At 35.5% G+C, this 22,725-nt stretch overlaps 2 protein-coding genes across 2 annotated transcripts; one reads left to right on the forward strand and one right to left on the reverse strand.

Annotated features, from left to right (window-relative positions):
- Positions 1-5,255: 5,255 nt before the first annotated feature.
- LOC112512695 (anthranilate phosphoribosyltransferase, chloroplastic) lies at positions 5,256-11,292 on the forward strand. The gene is made up of 10 exons (XM_025118795.1): positions 5,256-5,510; positions 5,583-5,726; positions 6,752-6,913; positions 7,330-7,413; positions 8,450-8,638; positions 9,132-9,222; positions 9,365-9,424; positions 9,968-10,086; positions 10,832-10,975; positions 11,046-11,292. The coding sequence occupies exons 1-10, from the start codon at positions 5,319-5,321 to the stop codon at positions 11,055-11,057; spliced, it is 1,197 nt and encodes a 398-aa protein (XP_024974563.1). The 5' UTR covers positions 5,256-5,318; the 3' UTR covers positions 11,058-11,292.
- Positions 11,293-14,578: 3,286 nt separating this feature from the next.
- Positions 14,579-16,950, reverse strand: LOC112513169 (2-hydroxy-6-oxononadienedioate/2-hydroxy-6-oxononatrienedioate hydrolase-like). Its single transcript, XM_025119333.1, has 4 exons — positions 16,288-16,950; positions 15,945-16,034; positions 15,793-15,860; positions 14,579-14,883 (listed from the first exon to the last, which is right to left on the reverse strand). The coding sequence occupies exons 1-4, from the start codon at positions 16,948-16,950 to the stop codon at positions 14,748-14,750; spliced, it is 957 nt and encodes a 318-aa protein (XP_024975101.1). The 3' UTR covers positions 14,579-14,747.
- Between the last annotated feature and the right edge of the window lie 5,775 nt (positions 16,951-22,725).

Here is a 22,725-nt window from a genome sequence, read left to right on the forward strand (position 1 = left end):
TGAATGTTCAAGCCAAATTGAATTCTATCGAGAAAGTATTTATGTCAATGAGTCGATGATATGCAATCCAAATAATTAGTTTATTGTTGCTCATTACTAGAGTTCTTCTATTGTTTAAAGCTTTAATTTTATTTTTATGCTTAGATTAATTGACATTCCAGCCCCCCCCCCCCCATATATATATACTACTTTTGATGAATTTGCACGTGATTGTGTCTTGGACTTACGATTAACATCGAATCCTTGAGGAGACGCCCCACTTATCACTATCACAAGTTGTGTTTTAAAGGTAATAGGCTTATTTTATAAACTTTATTATTTGTCGGACTCGACAACGTTCACCAACCCAATGCCTACGGCTTGGATTGGGTAAACTTGTACTTTTGTATTAGGTTAGGTTGGGTTGTTTTGTCCAGATTGAGTATTTTTAAACCACAACTATTGGATTGGGTTGTTCAAATGCTTTGAAACCCCGATCAACCCAACTCATGTACAACCTTAATTGTCAACAACCCCAACCGCTCCACACAGAACCCGCCTCCAAGTGTGATAACTGGGTCTTAGTTATCACCCCGAGTTAATTAATACGTGATTATTTGTTATATAATTACGTGAAATCATGATAAATTGTTATATTTAATCATGCGAATGTGTGAATTTTTATGCATAAGTATGTATGCATAATGTGAATGTATGCATAAATATATGCATAAAAATGTATGCATGAGACTATGTATGCATGCATGAAGTGAATCAGCCACATTTCCAACAGAGGAAAGGGGTATAAAAAGGGGTTGAGGGTTTTATAAGAAGGTTTCTGTTTTCTTTGAAACTTGAGAGTGAATTGAGAGAAGTGTTGTTCGGACTGCTTATTGATTGGATTCTTAAAGTTTGATTCAAATTGGTTTCAAAATAATTGCATACGGTGAGTGGCTTATCATCTTTTTATACTTTGAAAAGCATTTCTTTTGATATGAAAACTGAATTGTTCTACAAACTTGTTTACCCGGATTTGTCTGCAAATCGGACACTGTGTTGTCCGGATTTGGGAATTATTTGTCATAGTAATGACTGGATTAAGAGTTAGTGGGATTTTAAATATGAAGCTCAGACATGACTTGATCGGAGAAGTAGGAATACGATTCTAAGTGTTGTCCAGATTTGTCTTAGACCGACTAGCGTGTTGTCCGGATTAGAATAATATGGTTGTAGTATTGATTGGAGTTGAATAAGTCTGGTTATGAGTTGCCCGGATTTGATTATGTTGAAATATGTTTTAACATTGTTGACCGAATATATAATCCGGCCAAGTTAAAATGTTGTCCGGATTTGTGTTTTGGCTAAGTATTTTGATGATCAGTTGGGTTATTGTCATATCATTCTTTTTATATATAAATAAAGGATTAGTATTTTATAAAATTGTTTTGGAATTGTTCTTGGATAAAATATGAATGATATTTCACAGGACGTTTGTGACTACGGTCTGTCCTGATTGGAAATAATCTGTAAAACTTTGATGAAGAAAATAAGGGTGACATATCAAAGAGAGGTGTATCATATGATAAGGGTGACATATCAAGAATATATGTACTTTGGGATAAGGGTGACATATCAAAGAGATATGTACCTTTGAATATAAGGGTGACATTTGTATGTGTGTGTTATATGATATAACTCTTACTATTGTATCCATTAAGATTACGATGACTTTAAATCCTTATTTCTTTGTGATTTAAAGATTTAGAATCATGGTTCTTATTGGAAATCATAGTATAGATGTTATTGAGGAGATGATAACTGGCTTTTGGCCTGAAGCTTTGAATAAACCTTGTTTCTGATTAAAAAAGTTTAAAGTGGTATTATGTGAAACCTGGAAGGTTCTAACCTATTTGGTTTATGTTATTTATAAAGCCGAGTGATTGGCTTTGGTAATCAGAAAGGTATCGGTATTGTGGATTAAATGATCATGTATTTGTTTTACATGAAAAGTTGATTTAAATAAAGTTTTGGTAATATTTACCCTGCAATGACATGGAAAATGGGATCTCACTAGACCTTCCGGTATAACCCTCATTTTTATATTTAAATATGTATTGCAAGAACTGTTGACGGTAAGGTGAAAGGGAAAATATGACATTTTCCTATATGCATAATTTTGTGAAGATCAGTCTTTATTGCATTTGGTTTTGGTAGATGAATGTTGATTGTACTAGGAATGTATTTTGGAATTTTTGGACCATGTATTTTGTATGATAATTTCTTGTACATTGGGACCTGAGTGGTGTATAAACATGTATTTCTTATAAATGAAGTATATGTTACGTGCAATGTGTGATATGGGGTGTTACAAAGGACAACAACGTGTGGGCAATTTTTTTGCCTCATTCAGTGGCTGAGGCTAGCGGGGATTGAACCCGTAACATGTATTATATCTAGGCAAAGTCGTCCTGCTCCCAACAAATATAGGAAGAGATCAAACCCAAACACAATTTTTTGCAAAATCACAGGAACACATATACCATATGTGATATTATATATAGACGAAAAATCGTCTGAAAATATGAATTAAGTTGAGAAATGTAAGAAGAAATTTGGATCTCAAATCAACCCATGAATTATGTTTTAGAGGGAAACCATTTGGTGTTTTTCACTAGTGTTGATCTAGTAGAACTCTTAAATCATGATTGATCCAAGGGTGAAGATCATTTTTTATCCTTTCACACGCTTCATGTCATACTCATTCGCATCAAAACCCAATCCTATACACACGCACACACACACACACACACACATAGGTCAAAAAATCTTTACAACTAATCAATCAAAATCATAAACCTCTCCTACATGACTACCACCGCATGGAACCTTAATATATGTTGCATGAATACCACCACGTACAAAATTTAGATAGACAATGTTAGTTTAGAACATTGCTACGAATGAGTTCCACTGTTGTTTTCCTATGTACAAATAACGAGAGCATGAGCAGCTTACAAATATAACTTCAGAAATCATGCCAATGACACAAATTTTTCATAATATACAGACATAAAAACTTGTGCAAGTTATATATGGCATAGATATATCAAAGCCTTTTTCTATTTTGAGCCGAAACAAGTATACCAAAAAATGGACATCTCAAGTAATGTCTTGATCTGAATAACAATAAAATAGATGGTCCTGGTGTTTCTCATGCCCTGGACGAGAAGGTAAAATAATACCCCCACTATTTAAAAACTACAAATGAAACATACTATATACAGATGTTTAATTCGTCTTAAAACTTTGGAAAAGTGAATACTGTACGTGTAAGACAATTACGAATGGATTCCATAGATGCCTAAAGTTCACAAATTGACTGAATGCAAGGTTTTAAAAAGCAAAATTGGGCCTCGAGATGTTTTCCATCAACGAGGCGAGGCATAAGCCTCGAGGCAGATATATATATATATATATATATACACACACACCAAAATATGTATATAAACTACACAAATATATACAATGTACATATAATACTATATTACTTAGGGTGGGGAATAAGCATAAGGAAGAAGTCTTGAATATGCGGAATATAATTATAATGAAGCTCCTCATTTGATATAAGCTTATATTTACTGTATGGACTCAGATATGTGAATACAGATCACCATGCCAGGTAAATAGATTATTTATTAATGATATGGAAAAACCATGTTTGCATGGCCTGGACTGGATGCACCATGTACAATTTATGGAATATAGCTTTTCCATTGCAATTCTGGTTATAGAAGTAAACTTATACGTTACTGCAAATCCCAGTATTAGATGGAACATAGCAACAACATATACAAAATGACAATGAAGAGTTTACTTTTCTTAATGACAATGAATAGCAACAACCTAGTAGACAACCAATTACCACTCTTCATGACAGTGACACTGAACATTAAAATCAAGTTTAGCTCCATCTAACCATCGATCTTCAAGCACAATCCTTTTCTACAACCAAAGATAGTAGCCACTAAGAAATTTCAAGCTCAGTGGTAGAGCGGTCGGCTGGCTGGTAATTGACTAGTCAGGTGTAGGTTCGAAGCCTCCCTTCAACAAAAGCAGACTGGGTGGGGTAATGCTCTTTTAAAAGCATGCCTGAAGCAAAATAAGGCTCGAATGTTCTCAGTTTCGGTACATAGACCAAATAAGACAGGTTGACTTTCTTTCATTTTGGTTATGGAAAGTGAAAGTTCTTTCAACTAGATAGACAACACGAGAGAATATCCAGACGTTTCAGTGGCAATTCCACCCAAAAGGTAAGGGTTACTCCACAAGTTTTGATCGGTTAATAACATGGTAATTAACCAAGGTTCATCTCGTGTAGTGATTGTGGACTCGTACAACCAAAAAAGGGCTTCCGTCCTCGAAACTAAACATGAAGCAGCAGTGGGGTGAATTTTGAAGTTTTAAGTTGTAATCTAACCAGGTCATAAGGAACCAAATATAGCATCTTACCTTACAAAATTATACAACTCAAATGACATGTTACTAGGCAAAGAACAACTTCGTGTACAAAAATAACAATGAAACCAAGCAAGTGATAAATTAAACTAACAGTAAACCAAATCATAGAACCATAGAAACAAAGATGGGTTTGAGGATAATACCTTTGAACAATCGTTGCAAGAGTCTTCAAAACAGCTTCAACTTAACCACATTTCGAAAACCTTCTTCTTCCAGATAAAAAAATCGAACAGATAAATAACTGAAATGAAAAACACCTATTTCAATATTAAAATCTGGAACAAAACATGTTCCTAACCGTAACAAAAATCAAACACATGAACGAACAAATCTATTTCAATATACGATTGTTCTTAACACTTTTCTTAAATCTGATTTATAAGATTGGTAAAGATATAGATATGACATAAAACTACCGAAATCCAACCAATCCAAAGGGGTGTTGGAGATTGCTTATTTGAAACAACTTATGTTTTTCTACAAAAATACTTATCAACTTTTTATAAATCAAAATGTTTTAACTTCTTCAAAAACTTCTTATTACTATTTTGACACCAATATAAATTATTTATCCAAACACTCAAACACGCCGAGTAAGAAATAATTCAAAATCCGAATCTCAAAATTGAGCACTTGACTTTCCATATTTCGTTCCAGGGGGTTACAAACCAAATCTGAAAATTCCCACCTGGGTCATGTGGGTCCCACCTCGGGGGTTAAATTTCGAGCTCAAATTGACGCCTTCTCTGCTCATCAGTCTTCACTCGTCGACGCTGCTCCTAACTACAATCCAACAATCTGTGTCTTAGAATTGAACATCAATGGCGACTCTTCGATTTCACCATCCACTTCCCACATTTACTCCTATTTCATCCCCTTTTCCAAAAACCCAAATTCAAAGAACCTGTCTGTTTAATCTACACACTGCTGGAGCTTTCAAGCATTTGGTCACTGCTGCTCACCCAGATGGATTCGTACCCGGCTCCATTTCCAAAACCGCATCGTTCGCCCAGGTTTTTATTTCTGCTTGATGCCGTTTATTCGATTAATCGTTTTTATAATCGTTTGATTTTTGTTGGATGTAGTTGATTGAGTCGTTGATTGATAGAAAGAATTTGACCGAGGCAGAGGCGGAGGAGTCTCTCGATTTTCTACTGCATGATGCCAATGATTCGCTGATAAGTGCTTTTCTTGTTCTTTTGAGAGCCAAAGGTGAAACTTATGAAGAAGTAAGTTCAATAATTGTTGCAAAGAAAAATGAAACAAAAAGGTGTACGCCAAATTGAATATGATCTCTTGCTAGATCTTGATTTTGACTTTGTATCAGACACATGTCTAGTTTGACCATAAAAAGTCAACTTATAGCCCAATTTTAAGCCAAGGGAGTTTATTGAAACTAATATTGATTTCACTTTTGATGGATGAGTCTAGATATATGTGTTGCCCTTGTGTAGTCTGGAGTTCTTTGTTTCCTCAATGAATGTGTATCTTATGCATCTAAGGGGCCGGTTACTGAAAGCTTACCGGTAAGAGTCACCATCCACTCTTGCCTTGTTGAATAACATTGTCGGCCATCAAAATGAATTGTTTAGCTAGCCTAGGTTGTTGCTATGCCTCTTACCGGGTAAGATTCTTGCCCTTGCCATACTTGCCTGGTAAGGTAAGTGGCCTGTTAAGTGCTTACCCAACAAGCGTTTGGTAAACGGCCCCTAAGATTCAACAAAAATAGAAAGCAGTGCCGAAAGCACAACCGCTCTACTCTCCAGGGTAGAGGACATATTTGCAAACATCAACAACCGCTCTACTCTATGGTGGGGTAGAGAGCATGGTCTGCGTACATCAACAAACTACACTCTGCTCCCTTGGGGGTAGAGGACAGGTTTGCGTACATCCCATCTTAAACGCCACCTCTGGGTAGGGTGGGCTTGGGGTAGAGAACATGTTTGCATACATCAATAACAACTCTGCCCTGTGGGGTAGAGGTCAAGTTTGCGTACATCAATAACCACTCTACTCTCCAGGGTAGATGACAGGCCTGCGTGCATCCCACTTCATACCCCAGCTCTGGTGGGATATGTTGGGCTCGGTTAGTTGGGTTTAGAAAACAGTATTGACATTGGATTACTTTTTGGGTGGTTTGAGATGTTTTTGATGGAGATTACGATTCATCTACGTTTGAGATGAGACTAAGTTTGATAGACTTTTTTGAAGTGCTCATTGAGGGATTTAAATGTTTGGGATCATGATTGCGCAGGTGGTGGGATTGGCGAGAGCCATGATCAAACACTGTAAAAAGGTAGAAGGATTAGGTGATGCTGTGGACATTGTTGGAACCGGTGGTGATGGTGCAAATACCGTTAATATCTCAACCGGATCATCAATACTAGCAGCCGCTTGTGGAGCAAGAGTTGCAAAGGTGGCTTTTTTCTTTCAACTTGTAGGTTAAATTTGGTACACGAGATAGAACAGGACAAGGCGGTGCAAAAACTTGTTGTCCCACGTTTGGTGTGACTTAGACCGAGACGGGACAGGACTGAGTGGGACAAAACACATTTTTTCTATTCCACCAAAATAGGCGGAACAAAAACGAGAGAGAGATGAGACAAATTTGGTAAATTACTAAATTACCCATGTTCGGATTAAAACCCTAAAACCTTCCATAGTTTTTTTCACCTGCCTACCTCACTCTCGCCCATCCACTCCTGTCTAATCACGTCCATATACCAAACTCAAACATAACGAATAGAAATCAAAGCATTTTCTGTGTCTTGGGGGTGTTCTTGAAAGATTATGTTACATCGAGGTTATAATGATCTAAATCATGTGGTGCAGCAAGGGAATAGGTCAAGCTCATCTGCATGTGGAAGTGCTGATGTATTAGAAGAATTGGGTGTTGCGATTGAATTAGAACCTGAGGTTTGTTGAATTTCTTTAATTTGGTTTAATTGCACTTTTCAAGCTGCTATCTATTTAACCTTCCTTCAAGCTTGTGACTTCAAAACCGAGCCAATTGTCGTTTCGCCATGATCTAGCTATTTATATCAGGAGATTATTTTCGACATTTGTAGCTACCAACTATCGAATTAAAAGGAAAGAGTGATTGATTCGTTGAGCCAGAATGAAACATTGCAAAGAAATCATTGTAGTTAGCAAGCATGAACAAGTTCGGATAGAAAATGCAAGCAGGATTATGTTTTGGCCTTCACATTCTAATAGTTATTCAAAATGCTTCATTGTTAGAGTTCTTTTTCTTTCGGCATTTTTACAAGAAAAACCAAAAACATAGTAAATCATATCATGCCCATCAAGAACTAGAATAGAATCAACCAAAGGGCCAATTACCTTTCAAAAACCCGTTGGGTCTTTATGGCTAAGACCTACTAAAGTTGCTGTCAGAACCATGATCAAGAACGTGCGAAGATGGTCAAAACCGTGATCAAGAACGTGTGAAGATGGTGAGAACCTTGATCAAGAATGTCCTAAGATGGTCAGAACAAAGATCAAGAATTCCGAAGATGGTCAGAACCATGGTCAGGAATGTCCTAAGATGGTCACAACCACGATCAAGAATGTCCTAATATGGTCACAATCATGATCAATTGAAAGCAATTATGAATTTGGTATTGTTTCGATTCATAAAGGTCACTTTCATCTGTTGGTGCATTGCAATAATTTGTAGTGTATGTGTAAACATGAGGGAAGTGAACATGTATAGATTTGAATGACCAAAGGGTCATTGGCCCAATATTATCCATGATATTGGTAAATCCCAACCTCCATGGAGGTCAAGGGTTCAACCTTCCCCAAAGGTGAGAAGCGTGTGTGTGTTTTGCCTTATATATTTATATACTTGAGAACGTATAGATTTGAATGAGGTTTTCATATTGCATATTAAATAAAGCTATTAAATTTCTTGGACGTATTTTGTCCAATTTGTTATCCGTTGGATTAGGGGGTCAAAAGGTGTGTGGACAAGGTGGGAATTGGTTTTATGATGTCTCCGATATACCATCCTGCTATGCAAATTGTTAGACCTGTGAGGAAGCAGCTCAAAGTGAAAACTGTATTCAACATCCTCGGTCCTATGTTAAATCCAGCAGGTGTATCTTTTGCAGTTGTTGGTGTCTACAAGGAAGACCTAGTAAGTGCCTCTACCTTTATGTTGCATGAATTGAAACATTAATATCCCATTAATATATGATCACACATTTGTACAAGCAAGGAGTCCCCACAAAAACAACCGCACTCTCTAGCCTCTAGGGTAGAGGACCCCAACCTTGTTTTCAAGTGGGATATACCGGGTTCAGTGGGTTTGGCTAGTTTCTTGTTAGTATGTGGATGATTCTAGCCTTCATACTATGTTACTATGCCACTTTTTGGGTTTTCCCACGTCTCTTTTTTGCTTGTGTTTTGCAAGCTGGGGGTCTTAACGGAAACAAGCTCTCTATCTGGGGGTAGAGGCAAGGTGTGCATACATCCCCGCCCCTACGTATGTGTGGGATATACTGGGTTTGTTTGGCTTCTAGCCTTTGTTTACCTATATGACTATCAAATTTTGGTTAGTAAATTAGGTCATGGTTCTTTTATGATTAGCTTGAATTCATATGTTTGACTATGCTTTTTATATTGCATAGGTTCATAAAATGGCAAAAGCACTTCAACGCTTCGGCATGAAAAGAGCACTAGTTGTCCACTCTGAAGGCTTGGATGAAATGAGTCCGCTTGGTAATATCAGCTATATGTTCTTTTTTATAATGAGTTATATCAACATTTCAAACCGTAAATGTGTTAGCTGTTGAAATGCTGATCACTCTTTCCGTGTTCCAAACCTATATCTTGATTTTTCTGATCTTTTTTCCAATTTCAGGGCCAGGGCTAGTCCTTGATGTTACCCAAAACTCAATTGAGAACTTCTCATTCGACCCACGTAAGTCTCTTACATTTTCTTTGTTAATATGATTCCATGAGTTCTACAGTTCCATGTGTCGAGACCAGTGATCTTACATTCGCTAATATGACTTCACATTCGCTAATATGACTTCCATCTACGACTGCATCTTAGAGGCCATTTACCAACTCAATTTGGGTAAACACTAACTGAGTAACAGTGCGGTCTGCGTAAGAGGTTTGGTCTTCGCAAGCCCGACTGGAAATGGTTGTTTACCAAGTGTTTGGTAAGTGTTGACCGAATCAAAATCGATCAACATATTTGTGGGTTAGAGTGTGTTAGGCAAACAACATCTCTTCTTACCGGATATGCACCTCTTACCCAATAAGAGACGGTCAGCTGGTAATAAACAACCCTTAGTCAAAAATCCACTCGATACCAATTGGTATCGAGTCAGAGTCTTTGACTATCTTTTATCATATTATTTTGTTGAGGACTCGTTATGCCTACTTCTATATGGTCTTTGTGTTCCTTTTATATGTTCTCGATGTTTAAACTAAACTCAAGATGTGTGTTCTACAGGGGACTTCGGGATGCCACGTTGTACAGTAGATGACTTGCGTGGTGGCGATCCCAAGTATAATGCGGAAATGCTAAGACGTGTATTATCGGGAGAAAAAGGATCTATTGCTGATGCATTTGTAAGTCTTTCGTTTATAAAGTTCAAATATATATATTCTTTATATCGAAAAAAGTTCAAATATTACACATATTTTTGTTCACATTCGATGTGATAATGGTTCAAAGTTCAACCAAATTTAGCCAAACTCCATTTTGTGTTGGTCTTAACGGAAACAGTCCCTCTACCCCTTCGGTAGAAGAAAGCCTTGCATACATTCTTAAATCCCTGACCTTAAATCCCATCAGAGGTAAGGTTTGGGAGTAGGATGTACGCAAGCCTTTCCTCTACCTCAGGGGGCAGATGATCTGGGGATAAGATGCATTATAACAAAATTGTTTTTATAGGATGCTAAATATGTCTAAATGTCCTTATAGACTACTTTATAAGATTAAGTTTATAGGACCAAACATTTGTACGTCCTATGTAAAAATGTTACAATAAGTTGATAATACGTTGTTGGGTGTTCTAACAAATTTTTGTCCCCTAAAAGCCACTTTTTCAAACTATGTCATATAAAAAGACCAATGAGAAGCTTTATTTCAGAAAGGTCCTAACAAGCCCAAAAATCTTCTATCAATTTATTGTAACATTTTTACATATGACGCATTTAACCCTATAAACTCAAGTTCTATAAACAGTCTTTCAGGATAGTTGGACATATTTGGCGTCCAATAAAACCTGTTTTGTTATAGTGATGTATGCAAACTTCATTGATCGTAAATCCCAAAACGAGCGAGCATTTATCAACGAGAAAGTGTGGTCAGGCATTGAACGCGGCGGCCGCCTTGTTGGTGAGCGGATGCGTAGATAGCCTAGGAGAGGGAGTAGGTGTGGCTCGGGAGACGTTAGAATCCGGAAAAGCGATCACGACCCTTGACTCGTGGATAGAGATCTCCAACAACTCCATTGTAAGTCATCTCTATTGGTTCTTCTTTCAAGTTAGTAATTTACATTTTTACCCTTGATGCATTTCTGCAGGTGATGGCATGAACTTTGAATTATAATGTTGAAGGTAACAGATCTGTTGTAGATTAAGGTTTCCTTTCTTTTCAGTTTTATAGGGTTCAATGATGTGGTTTTGTCATTTTCCCTTGTCTTAAAAGGGATTGGAAAGTTTTGTAACTTGTTCTTTTATTTTGAAGAAGATAAATACTGATATCATACAATAAACCAATCAAATTTGTTAAAAGTAATAAGATGTAATTGTAACCTTGTGCGTTGGTATAAATCAATTCATGTTATTTTCTTTTGACGGAAATGTAGCGTTCGTCTAAAACAACGCTATTATTTATTAAAACATTCATCTATGTTTGAGCAAAAGGTTGATCACCCACTGTACTTGACATCAACTTTTAAGACGGAACTAATTGTAATTGGTATGTAAAACCTTATATCGTGTATCAACCGAGTGTACTTGATATCAACTTTTTTCGGTTGGTACTGGTTTTGTACCAACTTCATATTACAAATATGAAAACTTGCCATTTTGTTCAAATTTTGAGTGACGTGAGTTTTCAGACACATTTGATGGTTAAAGGTGTTTATTTGTAAGAAATAAAACTTGCAAACATTCAAATGCTCAAATAAAATAATTAAAGTTAGAAAGTTTAATATTTAATGCATAAAAAAATCAAAAACTAGTAAATATTTAAATAAGTCAGTAACATAATACTATCATAGTACATGACTTCTAATATCGTGTATCAACCAAATGTGCATACTTGGTAAGGTACTACCAACTAAATATAATAATTTAAATGATACGGTTGTTATATATATATATAGACTTGGGATCATGTGAGACCAATGGTTTTTCGTGAGACCCGTAAGACCAATTCTCAATCTTTGGATTAGATTTACAATCGTCAGATCTGAACATTTATAAACGCCACGAGACTTCTCACTAATTACGAAATTGCCACCTTGCAACTTTGCAACCATTAAATCATTAATTCATAAATTTGATCAATGAACATAAATTGGTCTTACGGGTCTCACGAAAAACCATTGGTCTCACGTGAACCCGACCCTATATATATATATATATCGTGTATCAACCAAATTTGTTCAAACACTTGCAGACCTCTAATTTAATTTACATATTTGGTCCTTGTACTTGTAGATCATGTTCAGATTTTTTATTTATTTATATTTTGACCCCTTCGTAAGTTGAGAAGTTGCTACTTCCAGAGGTAGTGACATTTTGAAGTTTTTTGGAGAGAAATAATTAAGAAGTAAATTTGTCTGGCCATTCATAGTATCTGAAGGATGAAAACCAACTATGTAGCATCTACGCCGAGAATTCAAGTATTGTATACGCCATTAATCTGATTATTTGTAGGAACTACCCGTAATAATGAACTTGTAAAACGAATCTATATATCATAAAGAGATTCGTTATTTCTAATCCTGCTTCACCTTAATTGTTATGTGAACATTATTATGACAGACATATTGAGGGTTTTCTATTATGTAGATACTGTGGACACTTTTAAATATTTGTATGTAAATTTTAACTATTTTTTTTTAAATTTAAAATAAACTTAACGACGGCAAAAACTACTTCCATCGACCAAAAGGCGTCGATGTAGGTATAAAATAACCATCCTGAAATTAAAACTGTCGCTCCTTTCGGAAAAGGCAAACCGTCGGTCATCATATGCGTTAAAAAACCGTCGGTTAATAGCCGTCAATAACGGTGATTTTTTGTGAAAATAATATGGTTTTCCTTTTGATGTATACATTTTACACAAAGTTTACGACCGCTAATGGATATATTAGGCCGTCTGTTTAAGGATGTTGCAGAACCATTGATAAATGTCGTCGATAAGCCGTCAATTAGTCTTCGTTCTCGATATAACATGATTTATTATTTTGTTTTCAGAAATGTTGGAAAAATTTGCAATGTTCTATCACCGCTTTCGCCATACCATTGATTTTAAAAATACGTCAGTATGGGCCATCGGTTGTACCTTACCTACCATTTTTGCCAATGATGAAAGTCTTCCACCTAAATAAGGTCGGTAATTGTCTTTATTGATAGCAAAAAATAGTCCGTTTTTGTAGTGATTTGCACGTTTTCATAATCTCGTTTTAGGTCTTTCTTTTAAACATCTGATGGCAACAAGGTTAAATGGAGGATCAAGCTAACAATTACGCTTGTTGCAAGTACATTTTCAAAAATGATTGGTAAACCACGAGAAACTGTGGATGAAAACAACGATTGTTTCTAAGCACAAAATTAGCAATTTGTAGCAAGAAAAATGAAAAAAAAAATGCACGCTTTTCTGTGAGTTTTAGAGAAATGACTCCCAATTTCGTCAATCGGTTCTGCTAATTGGTGGAATCCACTTTTTATCGATTGATATGCCTAAATCAACAGAAAAGTCAAACAATTCGTATATCCTGAAAATTCAAAATTTTGCCAATTGGAGGATCTTTGGCGGAACACATGTGTTGGCTTTTGAGTGGTTGGCGGAGAAATACGACAATTTGGTAGAAAACGCTAGTTTGGTGGAAATCCTAAGGTAAAACTCATGACAAATAGTTGTACTGGCTGAGCAACTCTAACATGACTCTGGTTATTTTTATTATGTCTTTGGTTTAATGAGTGCGAGTCGAAAGAAAATCCAAACATCAGTTAATCACAATTGTCGCATCAATATCCTATGGTTTTTGGACAGTCTACTACAGTTAGATATACACGAGCGCGTGGCTTTTTTCCTCCATGAACGCGTAAGACATGCATTTTTTAGGCAGAAGAGTTGCTTGCAGGTGTGAAGCTTTTGGACATGCGGGCATGTGGGCGAACACTTTCACTTTTTTGGAACCACAAAAGTGGTGTCTGATTAGTTTGAGTTTGCATCCAAAGGCCAAAAGTACCAGGAGGTCCCAGGTTCAAATCTAAGGAGAAATAAAAATCCCCTTGTGGCCACGGATGTTCAAATGCGATGATTCTAGGCTATCTGCAAAACATGTGGTCGTCCTGGGATTACTCGTCTCACATAGCGGGTTAGATATCCAGGTTAATTAAAAAAAAAACCTTTCACCTTTTTGGCTTCATCAAGTTTACACTTCATTTTTCCCCTTTCGAATGCTTTCTCATAATAAAGGGAACTCTCGGGATAAATTCCACAAGATAAACATGTTTAGATATTACTGATTTCATTTTTTCATTCTCCAAATACACACAATGACTAAGTCACCATACTTGTGATTTTATTCTTTCAAGATTGTCGATTTTTCCCAATTTGGATTCCATGTAAACCACGGTATCGTCTTCTGACTCTCTCTCTTTACTCTATATTGGATGCATATTTAGTAGGCGAATCATCATATATATATATATATATATATATACACACACACACGTTTTGGGAACATTTTCTTGTGCATAAAGAACATCCCTAAGTATTCAAACTCGAGATTTATTTATCCCGTGTTTTAGTTTAGTCAAAATTTCTAATTTGTGATTAATTTAAGCGTTATCTCCTTTCCGTTATACAACAAAATCACAATTCAAAGAGCCCTTCACTTTATTTCACATTTGTTCACAACATAATCATACAAGAGTTTACACTCAAAGAAATAATCAATTAACATCATAAGATATAATATAAACGATTTAAAACAAACCCAAAAACAAAAAAACCGCGAAACTTATTATAACCGTTAGATTGGTTACTTTTGTGGTTCATCAGCCGGTAGCGAGGAAAGAAATTTCTTGAGACACCGGCTATAGACGCACGGTCGTTCAATGTGAACAAGATGACCCGCGTTTTTAATCCCTTCAACCGTTGCCTTCTCTCCCAGTTGCCTGTAACCGAAAAACCAACATTAATTTGGTATAAAATAAATAGAGTAAGGTTAAAGATAAACAGAAAACGGGAAATCCAACCGTTCGATTGATTGATCAAAGAGATGTAATTAAAGGAGGGTTATAACTTTATTTTTACGTTAAAAATTCCCCCCCCCCCTTTGTTTTTTAATCGAAAAATGATGTAATCAAAATTGAAGCGGACTTTGATTTTTATATAAAAAAAATGCAAAAAAAAAAAAGAAAAGAAAACTAAAATGTCCGTCACTTAACGTTGTTTTCTTAATCGTGTTTGAAGGAAGGGATTGATACAAAACGTTTTCGCAAACCATGATGACTAAACCGTATGAACAAAAACCAAGGAATTCCAAAAAGTACAGGGACCAAAAACGTAGTTTACTCTTATCTTTAATATTTGACATTCATATTATTATGATTTTTTGCACCCTAACTTTTTTCATCCGTTTTATCGTGGTTTTCTGATTTCAATTTCTTCAGGTTTTCCTTGAACGCAACTCAAATTTAGTATCGTTCAAAGCAACTTTTTTTTTTGATTAACCTGGACATCCAACCCGCTCTATGCGAGCCGACTAATCGCAGGACGATCATCTGCTTTGCAGATAGCCCGGAGTCACCGCATTTGAACCTCCGTGGCCACAAAGGGATTTTTATTCCTCCTTAGATTTGAACTTGGGACATCCTGGTACTTTTGACCTTTAGAGCTTAAGCTCAAACCAACCAGACACCACCCTTGTGGTTTTGTATATCCTACATTCATTGTGAGCTATATTGGGTTTGTTTGATCTGGTTTGGTTTTGGTAGAGTTCCAATCAAAGATTAACAATTTGTAACAAAACAATTCTCATAAAATGAAACGAGTCACTCGATCTCAAACTCAACCATGGTTACCATTTCATGTTCTGAGCGAGCTCCATCTTGAATATTTGATCATTCTCGCCCCACAAAAGATGTATTCTCTAAAAAAAAATTAATCATCTCAAACCGTTATGTGAATAATCTAATATAAGAGACAACCCAAACAGACAAAAGGGGTATTATACCTGTGAGAACTGTGGGATGGTATCGTCTTTGTTGCTAATGATCAATCCCTCTAGTAACTCGCCTCTTTCTTTTCTGTTGTTAAACATTACCTACATACCATATGCAAATCAGTTAAACGTTTTTATTTTATTTTAATCTCAAACCAACCTATGAATAAAAGAATTGATCTGATGTATCTCGCTACACTTGATCTAGTGGGTCTCTTCAATTAGCATTGATCCAAGGGTGGAAATCCCTTCTCACCAGAACCCAACGTATTTATCATTTCATACCAATTATTAATAAGGGACTAAAATTGGCAATAAGGAATAGTTAAGGGGTAGAATTAGAAACAAGTGAAACCTCGAGGTAATCCTTATGGAGCCGATCAGGAAACCAGAGCTTCTTATGGGTGGCAACAGACAAAAGCGCCTTCAAACCCTTGACGGAATCCGGCAACAAAAGCTCCGACGACGACGAAAACCCTAATTCTTTCATTGTCGAATCACTGATCGAATCAGTCATAGCAAGTATCGAACCCGAAACCACCATGGCTCGAACCATTTCAGGGTACAACTCCGCCATTTTAAACGCCACCATCCCACCATAACTGAACCCCACCACCACACACCGCCGTACTCCCAGCTTTCTCAGCCCTTTAACCAAACACTCCGCCTGAAACCTAGGAGACCGATCGGGGTTGTCGGAGATTGACCCGCCGAAGAAGAGGAGATCCGGCACGTATACAGAGTATTTCTTCGTGAGAGCCCCAATTTGGAACTGCCACGTAGCAATTCCCTCGGCGGCGAAGCCATGGACTAACACCACGACAGGCTTATCTGGTTTGGGATCGATTGTGGTGGTGGTTGTGGTGTTTGATTTTTTGTTGGGTTTTTGAAGGGTTTCATTTGGGACCCAGAAATTCATGAGTGTTCCAGGTTCAATTTCGACGGTATGGGTTTGGACTCCGGCCATTTTCATCAACGCGATAATCAACGGCTGCTGTAAAGCAACAAAGTTCACCATTTTTGTGAGAGAGATGAATGGAGTGAGAAAGGGAGGAGGGAGATGGGTATTAAGTAGGCGGGGGGAAGGTGAAGTTGGTGTTGGCAAGTTATCTGTTTCAAACTTTCGGCCTTTGACTTTGTGTTTTATTTATACACTACACTCGACTAGAATTTAATATATTAGTTAGTATATATTTGTTTCATAATGTATTTTTTTTTAAGTATATAATATTTATATATGGTAAATAGAACAAATAAACTCACACACCCTCATCACCTTTGGTGATGTTTGAACCTTTGACTTCCTAGAAGACCAATGACTCACATACCGCTAGGCCAAAAGCCATTTGGTTTGTTTCACAATGTATTTGTTTTATATGTATCCGATTAACAATGTGAAAATTTTGAATTGTATTTTTTGTTTCACAAACACATAAAAATGTTAACATTGTAGAAACAAATATATGTTAATCAATACAATAAAGTCCAAGTCATAGATGGAAAAAATGATGTGAAATAACATATGATGCACCAATTCTCAAAGTTATCATAATTTTGTGAGTTCTCAAAATGGTGGCCCATAATGTAGACACTTATTTTGGGAGGGATATATTCTCAATTGAAGGCCTAACAATTTAATGTTAACTTCTGTTAACAGTCCATGCTAACATTTGTTAACATTTTTACGTTTCTATCAAGTTTTGATTTCATAAGCGTTACTAAGAGGCCGTTTATTAAACGCTTACCTGGTAAGTACTTATCGGGTAATTTTCCTCACCGGATGAACATGGCAAGAGCCAAGAATCTTACCCGGTAAGAGCGATGATAAAGATGGAGAGTCTTACCCGGTAAGAAAGGGTAACAACTCTTACCCATGTAAGCGCTTACCAGGTAAATTGTTGTATATGATACATTTTGATATACTATAACTTTACCCAATAAAATAAATTATAGTATTGACTCCTAACGTTAAACACTTACCGGGTAAGTATTTAGGTAAACGACCCCTAAGTTTATAAAGGACAACAACACTTTTTAGAATCTAGTCATGACTAGTGAAGACCGTTGGGTCCAACTCAATCTAAAGATTGGTTTGGTCCTTAAGATAGGGTTTGGTATGCATATATGATTGAACTGGACTCGACTAGACATAACTGGACATGATAATGGGAACATGACTGGACAAGAGAAGTTGTGTGTCTGGTGTTTGATGTAGTTAGAACTGGACAAATTACCCCTAAAAATTGTTTCATGATTTTATATATCATATAATAATTACAAATAACAAAAATAAATAAATATTTTAATAATTTAATACATATTTTTATACAATATTCATATACATAATGACATGCATATATAATAGTACCAAATTTGAAAAAGAAATTTGATATAGTAGATGGTAGTTTAAAAAACCAGTTCGTACAAATAAAACATATGTTTTATTTGGTTTTAGAAGATCGTTAGATGTAGTGACGATTGAATGAGATGGTGGTGGTTAAGGTAGATGCGGTAGTGACCGACATGGTGGTTACCGATGATGGTGGAACTGGAGGTGGTTATTGTGGCGGAGACGGAGGTTGGCGGCAGTGTTGAGGGGTAGAGGTAGAAGTAGTGATTTTGGTGGAGGTAGAGGCAGTGGTGGCTAGTGGATTACGGTGACTATGGGTGACGTAAAGATGATGGATAGTGGTGGTGGTTATGGTCAATGTGGTAAAAGTAGAGATGGCAGTAGGTGCGGTAGTGGTAGCGACAACGGGTGGCCAATGATTGTTGTGGAGGTGATAGAAAAGAGGTTGTAGTTGAGGTGACCGCTGATAGTGGCTGCGGCGATGGACGGTAGTAACCATAAAATAAATACCATATTAAGGTTATATCAAATGAGGGTAAATCTCATTGTGATAGTGAAGATGAACAATGGTGGTAGTGATGGCAATAGGCGATGCTAGCCGATGGTGGTTATGGCGGAAGACGTTGAGATTGTGGACAACTGTGAATATAAAGGTGGTAGTTGTAGAGGAGGTGGAGGTAAACAGTGGTAGACGATGGTGGTGGATGTGGTCGACAGTGATCATCGGTGGTTGCCACGGAAGGTAGACGATGGTACTAATTTTTTTTCAAACGTTTGACTATAAGAAACAAATATACGGAACTTTTTTTGAAACGGTGACACCATTTGACTAAGAAAATGACACTAACATGATTCGAACTTGGGTCTGGAGTGGAATAAAAGCCTTGCAAACCAACTCTACCAAATAAAACTTGTTCTCATTATAGTTTCAAAATACATACGGTGGCACACAACAAATTAATACGGTTGCACCGTTCACGAACCTAAAATTTTTACCTTTCGACGGAGAAATAATACGATGACACGTTGCACACCTATACCACATATCTGGGTCCGTCCCCGGCTACCGATCGATATCTCAACTAAAACCTATCATCATTGATTACCAAATCAAATATAAAATATGATATACAATACACATTGAATAACCCCAATGGCAATAAATACACTATACGACTTACAAGTTACAACAGGAAACCAATTAATGGTTTCCTCTCGTTTCGTCCCATCCGACCATCAAATTGATTTGTTGACGACAATTGGTTTTTTAGCGTCTTATGGTTGTCGGGAAAAAGCATGTAGTTTCGGAATTAAATTAAAATCGGTATTTATTTAATTTGGTTTTTTTGAAATTAAATTGTTTGCTCAAACCATCACATTTAGTTTTGGAATTAAATTAAAATAGGTAAACCACAAGGGTGGTCCCAGGCCCGTTCTTGACATTTGTTAGGCCCTGACCGAACGTAAAAATAGGGTCCACTGCAAGAAATAAGGCAATGACTTTTGTCGTTGCAAAAAGTTCATTTATAATCAGAAAAAGTATATAACAACGACATGCTATAACTTATAGCGAAAACATATCATCTCTAAAAAATGCATCGTCAGAGTTCACTTTTCTTGTAATGACCCTCGGTGAGTACGAAAAAAATTCAATAATTTTTATTCATCAGTATAAAATTGAGTACAAGAAATGCTAATAATTTAGCGAGGAAAGAAATCTTGATAACAATAAATATGTGTTATTTTGATACAAAAAGAGAATTCGTGTGAATGAAGTAATCATTAGGGTCAATGAGACATCAATAATAAATAAGATTATCAAGGTTTTCTATACAAGTAGATAAATAAGGATCAATAAGAATATGAAAGAAAAGATGATCCATTGAGATCCAATAAGAATAAATAATGAATTAAACATATAATATGCAAGCTCAACAAATGATTATTTGAGCCCTTAAATAGAATATTGTGGTGTGGTGAAATCTCAATGAAAGATACATAAGTCAAATAATTGATGAAAAATATCTAAATTCTATTTTTCTTTTTTCTTTGTTCAACTAAAATAAGATGCTAAGATTAAAAGTTTATAGAACATGATATATATAAGAGACATTACTAAATACATTTAGTTGAAAATATTTATTCATTAATCATAAAATCATGAAACACGTCATAAATTATAAGAACAATAGATTGATTGTCAAACAATAGTAAAATATTTTATGTAGAAGCAAAAATAGATAACAATAGTCAACAAAAACAATTAGAACAAGATAACCAAATAACAATAATCAATAGAAACAAAAATCGATAAAAATATCCAACAAAAACATATAGCAATAACAAGTACATGATCTTAAAGTTGAAGCACAAAAACAGTCAAGCATATAGAGATAGCAATAGCCAATATCATTGGATCTTATTGGAGATAAAAAAAATTAAAGAGACAATAAACAATAGCATATAATGAATGACCAATTAAATTTTTTTATTTTCTTTTTGAATGTAATTAGTTGATATATTTTTGTGCCCTTATTATCTACTAAATTCTTTTTGCCTCTTATTATATGCTATAATTTTTTGGGTTTTTTTTTAATTTATTAAATTCTTTTTAACTAATATTGTATTTTAAGGAAAAAAATTGGGCCCCTTGATACTTTTGGGTCCTGGGCGTGCGCCCCGTGTCGCCCTCCCTTAGGGACGGCCCTGAGGGTGGTGTCTGATTGGTTTGAGCTTGACTCCAAATATCAAAAACACCAGGAGGTTTCAGGTTCAAATCCAAAGAGAAATAAAAATCCCTTGTGGCCCCGGAGGTTCAAATGCGGTGACTTCGAGCTATCTGCAAAGCATGTGGTCGTCCTGAGATTAGTCAGCTCGCATAGCGGGTTGAATATCTAGGTTAATAAAAAAAACAAAAATTAAATAGGCATTTATTGAGGCTACTTGTTTTTGATGTAACTATATTCTAGTAAATGATATTTCTTAAAGAGTTGGATTATATCTTGATTGGTCAAACTTAACTTGCAACTTAACTTGAAAATGATTGCAATAATTAAAGAAAATTTTTAACTGATATTTTTAATTTGTATGATATTTTTTTAATTATAAAATTAAATTAAGAATTTATAATTAAAAAAATATATTTATAGAAAAATTATTTGATAATCCCAGAAAAATTAATTTTTTTAAAAATTATAATTAATTTATATTTTCTCTTTGTATTTTGATACATTTACTATAATTGTCCATATTTATTTTAGAAATTAAAGTGGTAGGTGCAAACATGATTTTGGAGTATCTACCATGGTCAAACCTTTAAAGATTTCACTTGTTACACTTTCTTTTTCTGTCACCTCAATAAAATAAGAATCTAGGCATGACAACGGGACGAAGATGAGACGGGTTTTGTAATCCCTGCCCCCGGTTTGTAGTAACGTCCCCCGGTCCCGGCCCCGGTCCCTGACGGGTACGGGGATTATTATCCCGTCCCCGGTCAAATCTCTAGCAATCCCCGATCAAAACCCGGTAAAACCTCAGTCAAACCCTTTAAATAGTATCATTTATTTTGATTATACCGGGGATCCCCGGCCCCGGGACCCATGAAGAATCTCCGTCCCCGTTCGGGTCGGGTGAACCGGGTTCCCCACCGGGTCGGGACAAATCACCATCCCTATAAGAGTATCTATAATGGAGGTTTTTTATGAGGTTTTTACAAGAACCTCCATTGTAGGACAACTGTTTTTGTCCAGTCATAAATTCTTATTAGAATCTAGGTGCTTGAACAAGAACTGGGTTCTTGTATACATTTCTTTTCTGTTATTATTTTATTTTGTTATTTCTTAACAATTTATTTTCTTTTAACAAATCAAAGATATAAGTTAAAAATTGATATGAAATAATTATTATAAAATATATTTTTTAATTTTTTTTCTCTAGTAAATCTTTATACAAGTTTTTGTATTAATAAGTTTAATTTTTAATTTATTATTATATTATTTGTTGAAGATGTAGATAATTCAAATATTTCAAGCTTCTACCATGTATTCCAATATTATTTTCAACGAAATTCTAAAATGCGATCAGATGAAGTCATCATCAACTCCACTCCGACTTGGTTGAATATATTTGGTCAAATCGAAATTACGAGTGATCTATATTACTACTTATTATGTATTGTTACTTTTTATAAAAATATTTGCATAATTTTGTACTTTTTAATTGTAGTAAAATTATGTTTGTATTTTAATTGTTTTTCAAATATGTTATAATATATATATATATATAGGGGAGCGTTCAAATAAAAACCAACTAATTGGTACAAACCGTGCAAACTAATTGATATTTTTTATATTTTAAAATAATATGTTTATCCTCTATTTGATTATATTTATCCGCAATTAGTTATACGAATTCAAAAATCGAGCTTTGATAAGTTGTACTTTT

The sequence above is a fragment of the Cynara cardunculus genome, assembly GCF_001531365.2.
Source record: "Cynara cardunculus var. scolymus isolate 2C chromosome LG 5, CcrdV1, whole genome shotgun sequence".
Lineage (NCBI taxonomy): Eukaryota > Viridiplantae > Streptophyta > Magnoliopsida > Asterales > Asteraceae > Cynara > Cynara cardunculus.

Coding starts and splice junctions, on each gene's coding strand:
- LOC112512695 (XM_025118795.1), top strand. CDS start 5,319: ATGGCGACTCTTCGATTTCACCATCCACTTCCCACATTTACTCCTATT. Junction 5,727..6,751: donor AAGGTGAAACTTATGAAGAA/GTAAGTTCAATA, acceptor ATGATTGCGCAG/GTGGTGGGATTGGCGAGAGC. Junction 9,223..9,364: donor GGATGAAATGAGTCCGCTTG/GTAATATCAGCT, acceptor TTCCAATTTCAG/GGCCAGGGCTAGTCCTTGAT.
- LOC112513169 (XM_025119333.1), bottom strand. CDS start 16,950: ATGGTGAACTTTGTTGCTTTACAGCAGCCGTTGATTATCGCGTTGATG. Junction 15,861..15,944: donor CCATCCCACAGTTCTCACAG/GTATAATACCCC, acceptor ATTTTTTTTTAG/AGAATACATCTTTTGTGGGG. Junction 14,884..15,792: donor CTCGCTCAGAACATGAAATG/GTAACCATGGTT, acceptor TTTCGGTTACAG/GCAACTGGGAGAGAAGGCAA.